The sequence below is a fragment of the Rhipicephalus microplus genome, chromosome 3, assembly GCF_043290135.1.
Source record: "Rhipicephalus microplus isolate Deutch F79 chromosome 3, USDA_Rmic, whole genome shotgun sequence".
NCBI classification, from domain to species: Eukaryota; Metazoa; Arthropoda; class Arachnida; order Ixodida; family Ixodidae; genus Rhipicephalus; species Rhipicephalus microplus.
This window is the reverse complement of record NC_134702.1, coordinates 70,949,573-70,957,068: the sequence shown is the minus strand read 5'-3', so window position 1 is coordinate 70,957,068 and position 7,496 is coordinate 70,949,573. Positions and strand designations below refer to the sequence as shown.

Sequence of the window (7,496 nt, the reverse complement as noted above, 5' to 3'; positions counted from 1 at the left end):
GTCCTGTGGTCGCAAGTCCAGCTATTATTTGTCAAGACACGTTAACCAAGCATCGAGGCATGTTAGAGAAGCGTTTATTCAGAACAGCGACAGGAGATCCAGTTTACCCAGAAACGAAAAAAAACTGTACGTAACGTTCAACAAAGCCTTCTCCTCGTCTGCGCCATTGGAGCCACTTTTTAGTATGACAAGCCTGCTTGGGTACAACAATATTTGCGACTTCACAGGACCGGCCAGGGTGTTCTGGTGGTTGTGAAGCTTGACGGCTGACCAACAGGTGGCCTTGGCAGCCGCATTTTCGATGGAGGCGAAAATGCTTGAGGCCCCCGCACTTAGATTAATGTGCATGTTTAAGAACCCCAGGTGGTATGAATTTCCGGAGTCCTCTCCACTACGCTTCTGGACATTAAACATCTACGAGTACCATTCAGCAATTTCACTCTATGCGTACTGTAAATAAAGAGTAGATGAGTAAGCGCTTTAATGATGGATTTCTGATATAATTTCATATTATTTTCTGATACTGTTGAAACGAAACAGTTATATATTTATTTCTGTGAACTTGTAATTCGACTTGTTTCTAAGAATAACTCGCTATTTCAGTTGACACCCTGTATTGTCATCGCTTACTACAACCTGTATTCTTTTTCAATTTTTATATTCTTTTTCAGTATCTCTCTCGAGTAGTGTTGTGCTTGACGTTATGCTGCAGCTTATATTTCTGACTTGTAGGGTGGAGTCTTAAATTCGTGTCTTGTATTCGTGACACACACCCACACTAAGATATTGGCCAAGAAGTAGGTAGTTTGAAAAAGGTCCTAAATATGTCAATCATGTCTGTTAAGATGATCAAAGTAAAGAAAAAGCTTTACAAATAAAAACTGATATATAAAAAGTAAGGATCATAATTGAAGCAAATATTATGAACCGGCAAACAAAGCGCTTTGAAAAACAAGGAACTCGGGAGTAAAGATTAATTCTATCTGTTTGAAGCTTTAACTAACTCCTGCGGAGCTTCGACATTCTTCCCATCACTGTATTCAAAGGACAAAGTGCCAAAGGAAAGTACATTTAGTGCATTTAACTCTAACCTGAGCAGCTTGCAGACAACACGAACTGTAATGTTGCGCACAATCAAGTACCTTGATCAACATAAGATGGTGCATTGTTGTCAATTTCCCGTGTTCATATTTTACTATTCCATGGGCTGAAATGCTGATTCAGCCATCATGGACGGTACAAAAAATACTTCTCGCAATATATCACTCATATATCTAGCCCCTATATTACATTTATATGCCGGTGGTAAATAACGGGGCTTATTCAGTGCATCCACCCTTCAATATAGGCACGTGGATCGACATTTTTTGTTCTTTTTTTTTTCTTAAAAAGCGCTCAAAAACGTGCGTGTTCAGCTTTTCTTTCTTGTCTGCCCGCGAACCTTCAGAACCACTATACACGGGCCTTTTGCTTCCATTTAAATGCGGACGCCATAGCCAGGATTCGATCCCGCGACCTTCGGATTAGCAGGCAAGCACCATAACCAAGAGACCAATCACCACGGCAGGTCAACATTTTGCCAAGCAACGATGCACCCACTACACGTCTGCAAGTCAATACGCGTAACGATGCATTGACTAGCAGGGGAAGGGGGGCGAGGGGGTCTAATGTCCCAAAACTACCGTATGATTATGAGAGACACCGTAGGAAAGGGCTCCAGAAATTTCGACCATTTGGGGTTCCTTAACTTGCACCCAAGTTTGAGCACACGGGTCTACAACATTTTCCCCTCCATCTAAAATGCAGCCGCCGCAGCCGGGATCGTAACGATGCAGCTGCACACATTATTGATGCGGTGGATGATGACGATAACGATAATGTCCATTTATGGGAGAGAGTGGGTGGGCATCTTCACACAACACACTGGTTACAAAATACACGTACGTATTATGCCATCTGGTGGGATTGTATGCTTCTTCCGCGCAATATTAGACAAATTTAGTTGGGCGTCCCCAGTAGCTGCGGACGCAGCCCGCCAGCCATTTCCTATGATGTGCCGAGTCTACAAAGCTGTTGCGGACGCTCAACTAATCTGTTGATTAATAGCGGTTAGAGTGACGCCTCACGAGACACAGGCGCGCACTTCTGAGCACTAGCATGGTCACATAACTGTCTCTTTTCTGACTAAAATATCCTGTAGTGGGTTAGTACCACTGTACGAGGAGCGAGCAACTGCCACGCACCGCGTGACCACGGCCACTGGCTCGAGCGGGGATACGTGGCACATGAATTTGGAAAAACGCGCAATCCTCCCGTCCACTCAACGAAAATCGTGCCTTCAAATCGTTCGCTGGGCGTCACAGCTCACTGTTACTCCGTCGTCGCATACCCACGAGAGCAGCCGGCACCATGTTCCATCTTTTGGGAAGCTTGAGCAAGCTCTTCAGGCTGCGCAAGGTGCACATCGACGGAAATGTGTTCCGGCTGCACACTGGAGCCACGGTGGCGCTTCTAATGTCCTTCAGCATCCTGCTCACCGCCAAAGAGTATGTAGGCACCCCGATCGACTGCCACTGCCCGACGCTGCCCAAGGGTGTCGTGGACTCCTTCTGCTGGGTTGAGTCCACCTTCAGCCTGCGCGAACTGTTCAATGCCTCGTACAACGGCACCATTGTGTACCCGGGTGTGGGCCATGGCCGAGGCGAGCGCAAGTACCACACCTACTACCAGTGGACCTGCTTCCTCATGTTCGCGCAGGCACTGTGCTTCTACGCGCCGAGCTGGCTTTGGAAGGCCTGGGAAGGCGGCAAGGTTCCCGCCATTGTGGCAGCACTCGACATTCGTTCCGCGGTGACGCAGGACAGGGCTGAGCTGAGATCGCAGATGGTCGACTTCCTGGTCGTCAACATGAATCGGAACCGCTGCTACTTGGTCAAGTACTTCCTCTGCGAGCTGCTCAGCCTCGTGAACGTCGTGGCCCAGACGTTTCTGACCGACTACGTACTTGGTGGAGAATTTATTACCTATGGCTGGAACCTGGTCCGCTGGCACCGCGGGGAAGGACGTGAGTTCGTGAGTCCCGCCGTCGTTGCCTTCCCGCGGATTACCATGTGCACCTTTCTTAAGTACGGCCAGTCGGGTACGATTGAGAATCGAGAAGCCATCTGCGTTCTGCCGCTCAATATTGTCAACGAGAAGCTGTTTGCTTTCCTTTGGTTCTGGTACGGGTTGCTGCTGGGCGCCGGCTCTCTGACGGTGGTCTACCGCTTCCTGCTGCTTCTCAGCGCGCCCCTCCGACGCCGCCTGCTCTCCTGGCGATACCCGGACAGCAAGTGCATCGCGGCCGTCGTCTCAGCGCTTTCGGCTGGGGACGTCTTCTTCCTGAGTCTGGTTGGGCAGAACGTGGACTCTCTCATTTTCAGCCAGCTGATCGCGGAATTGTCACGTCGGCTGGTCAAGGCGGTGCCAGCCGCCGTGCCATCAGCTCCACCGGCAGTATAAGATTGGCCGTTTGCAAATTCAACGCGCCACCCTTTTCTGCAATTCTAAAGCGGCCTCCTTCGAGTGGGTACATTTACTTGCAAATATAGGGATGGCATTAAAAGGCGCTTTGCTTGAAAAAAAAAAGACTCCCATACGTTGTCTACGACAAAGAAATGTCACCATTACGACCACCATCTTCTCTTTGTAGTGGGGAATTCGCAAGGCAACGACTAGTGGCACCATCTCTGATTGCGAAGCGTGAGCGTGTGCACGAGCTGTATACGCGGCAATGCTCGAGCAATCTAGCGTCTACAGCTCGTGCACACGCTCGCGCTTCGCTCTCAGAGATGGTCCCACTAGTCATTGCTTTGCGAATTCCCCGCCTCATATTGATAACTTAGATGCTATTTTGCTTCAAACATAGGTCTCAGTTATCAGGGAACATAGCATATAAACCAGTTCACACTACACGTACGAACACGCAGATTCAGTAAATTTTTAATCATTGATCTCTCAACCACTTTAAACAATCAAACCATGAGACGATTCTATTGTGCATACGTCGGTTTGTCATGTTGTGCCAGAGCCATATCTGACCTTTGAGCTGCGCTTTAAGTTATCGCTATCTGTAGATGGGCGCAAAAACTCCCCGCGAGCAGCTTTTGGTGCTCTTTGCTCATTTAGTATAAGTATTAGTCACCATTCGTCAACATTTATAAAGCGGGCCAGCGTGTCTTCGATGACAAAAGCAGTACGAGCCCAATCAGCCTCATTTATTTAAAACTGTACGAATCATACGGCATAAAACAAGGCCGTTTTTTCATCATCGCCGAGCTGCCGGAGCACGCAAATGCCTTGGCGAAATCCCGGACGTGAGCAAGAACTGCGTTCACGTCTTCCATGATAAGTCGGGGCTCCCGTTTCTCGCCAAAGAAACACGTGAAGAAAACGTAGCGGTCGTAAAAGAACTGCGCGTGCGACAGGTTCCAGTCACTCCAGGAGAGGCGATGCTTGTGCCAACCTGCCTTGGAGACACCCATCGTCCGCAGTACCGACCTCAAGGTCAGCAAAGGTACGATATCGAAAGGGCGTTGCCCAACGGTGGCCGACGCATCAGTGCCACTACTAACACTTGTATTACCGTTAGCGTCGGCTCCACTGTCGTCGTTGTGGAAAGAGGCACATTCGTGAAGTTCCCTGAGTGCGTTCGAGCTTCCGCGGAGCGATTTCACCACGGCCGCCCATAAAAGCTGCGCGAACGACATGCCCATCACCGGCATGTTGCTGAGCGCCGCGCTAGTAGTGGGATTGTCAAAATCCATGTAAGGGTAGAATACGGGAGACGGCATAACGCGGGAATCAAACATTGTCGCGGGGTGGTGCCGATCTATTCCATGGGGCATTCCGAGTAGAGCCAGCCCCTTGGTCAGCAAGAACTCGTGCTCCAGGCCGGAGTAGTAGGAGAGTCCAAAATTTTCGGACGTCGGAAGTGGCGCGTTGGAAGCGCCGGGAATGATTACATCCCTCGGCGGTGGCACCATGGTCACGTCCGATAGTACGTTTACGGCTTGTGTTTTTTCGAGAGCACTCAGATTGCTCTCTAACACATCGGCGATGACGGCTTTGAGGACGAATTGGAAGGTCGCATTCACTAAAGTTGTTTTTTCGGGACTCGCAAATATTCGGGTGTAAGTCAGCTGCCACGTGTTGGGGAACTTTTCTAAGCTGTTGTGCAGACAGGAGGATGATGCCGAGGAAGGCAGCAGTAACTCCCATCTGGTGTGAAATCCGGAGTAAGCGCAGGCTACGGTGTAAGCTAGCAGGTAGGCAAACACCACTGGTTCATTTATCTTCTCCAGAAGGATCTTGAAGATAGCAGCGACTTGAACGTGATCACGAACGAGCAGTTCCACAACGTTGGCCACGTCGGACCAGCCGAAGCTTGTCAGGTCCTTGACCCATTGTTCACTTGTGTAGGATGGAATCAATTCCCCGATTCGCTCGATACGAAACGTCTCGAACGCCGATTCCGAAGAGAATTCGCGGTGGAGCTTGCTGTCCAACTCGGTGACGTCGGCACTTGAAACGTTAGTGTTGAACTTGGCGTTGAATCTGTCGATGACCGTGTCAAGTGCGACGCCGAACAGCTCCAGCTGACTCTTGTTTAGCCGTATGTCATACGGCATAAGTCGAAGGGACGGCAGATCTCCGCCAGGTAACTCAACGACGAGCAATGACTCCGTGTGAAATTTGAGGCTCACGTGGAGGAAGTAGTTCAGCACCTCTCCCGCCGTCATGACCGGCTTCAGTCCAGTGGTTTCCACGAGGCCCAAGGCAATCTCCACTACGAGGGACCACGGGTACTGCAGAGTCAGGAAGCAAGAATGGAACATCGAGCTCAAGAACTTCGCGTACTCGTCGTCATGCAGAGTCGTACCGAGGATGAAGTCTCGCTCGACGGCCTCGTGCACGTTGAACGGCCGGTCTACGTCAGTGCCCCCTTGAAAGCCCTTCGCGCACACGTAATTCGCGAAATTGGTGCAGGGCTGCGTGCTCTCGTCCACGTACTTTGCCAGGTGGCTGGCCTCTTCCGGGCAGCAAAACGGCGGCTGGTCCACCCTGCAGTTTTGTCGTACTATCATTCTCGAACTTAGATACATGGTCCAAAGCGCAATAACTGTGGTCACCACGAAGCAAAGGACCAGCAGTGGTGACCGGGAGAGCAAACTCGCACGTGACAGCATCGGGGAAACTTCGGCGAGCTTCTTGGCAGGTTCGCCAGTGCCTGATGCAGGTTTGTTGGGTGGCGCGGCGAAGGTCGCTAGGGGGACAGAAAGCAGCAAGGGGTGGCCAGTGGAGAACGGCGAATGCGCTGCGGCTCGGGTGGTTGTGTGGTACCTCCCTTCACTGCTCACTTCGGCAGGCACGGAGTTGCGCCGTCGGCCCGAGCACCTGCCCGCAGTCGTCTGAGTAGAGTCTTGAGCACTCCGAAAGCTTGCCGTGGTGGCGGACACGTACGCATCAGTTGTTGTTGCGAGACTCACAGCACCTGCCGTGACTCCGACCCCAGAATAAACGCTGCTCAATTCCATTCGGGCAGTTTCCTGCGAAGCGTCTCGTTCTGCTGGACTCATAGCGTGCCAAGGGAAAGCTCCTTCTTACTTGCATTTGCGCTGCTTAGCCGTTGGCGCTTACCCACTACCCCGAATCGGGCGAGAAACCAGCTGTTTGCGAGAAGGGTGTGGTTCGGAACCTGAAAAAGGGGAGAGAAAACGGGGTGTCAGAAAAAGAAGTTACAAGATTATTTTTGGCTCCTTCTATTCGTTGGACACGAAGTTTTGTTACTGGATTCGCCCCTAAGTTGTTAACAAGTTTGTTTTCAGAGTCCTTGGTATTCTTCGCTTATAATCATGTTACTTACATGTTTAGCAGCAAACGTTCTAATCTATTGGTACACGGCTGACTTGTTGGAGATTCATAGAATCTAGAGGTAGAGCGCATCTAAGAAGGCACAAAGCGAATGACACAAAACTCACATACACGGTGCTGTGCACATGTATATGTGTTTATGTATCATTCGTCTTTTTTCGTCTTGGATGCGCTTTATCTTTGGGTGCTTTAATATGACGGCTGCTCGAGTGCATAGGCGTACCAGCCAGGGGGGAAGGGGGGCACAAGCCCCCACCCCACTGAGAAAAGATGATGGGCTGAGCCTCCTCACTTGACAGTGGTCACTCTTGGAAACTAACAATTAAGGTGTAGTTTTCAATCACAACAGTAATTACTCAATTATGTTCCTATGGGAGAATGAAATGGTTACGAGGCTATGTTACAACATAGTGAAATTTCGCCTTTTCACCTACATTGCAGCTTTGATGCTTTTCCTTATATATATATATATATATATATATATATATTGTAAGAATACTGCTTGACGCACGCCGGGGTAGAGCAACCGTTTATTGGGCCTAACAGCACCGAGACAGCAACCAGCGACAGCGATTTCAGCAGCA

At 50.0% G+C, this 7,496-nt stretch overlaps 1 protein-coding gene across 1 annotated transcript; it reads left to right on the top strand.

The window, feature by feature from the left end:
• The first annotated feature begins 2,257 nt into the window (after positions 1–2,257).
• Positions 2,258–3,599, top strand: LOC119161021 (innexin inx2). Its single transcript, XM_037413342.2, has one exon. The coding sequence runs from the start codon at positions 2,410–2,412 to the stop codon at positions 3,499–3,501; it is 1,092 nt and encodes a 363-aa protein (XP_037269239.2). The 5' UTR covers positions 2,258–2,409; the 3' UTR covers positions 3,502–3,599.
• The last annotated feature ends 3,897 nt before the right edge of the window (positions 3,600–7,496 follow it).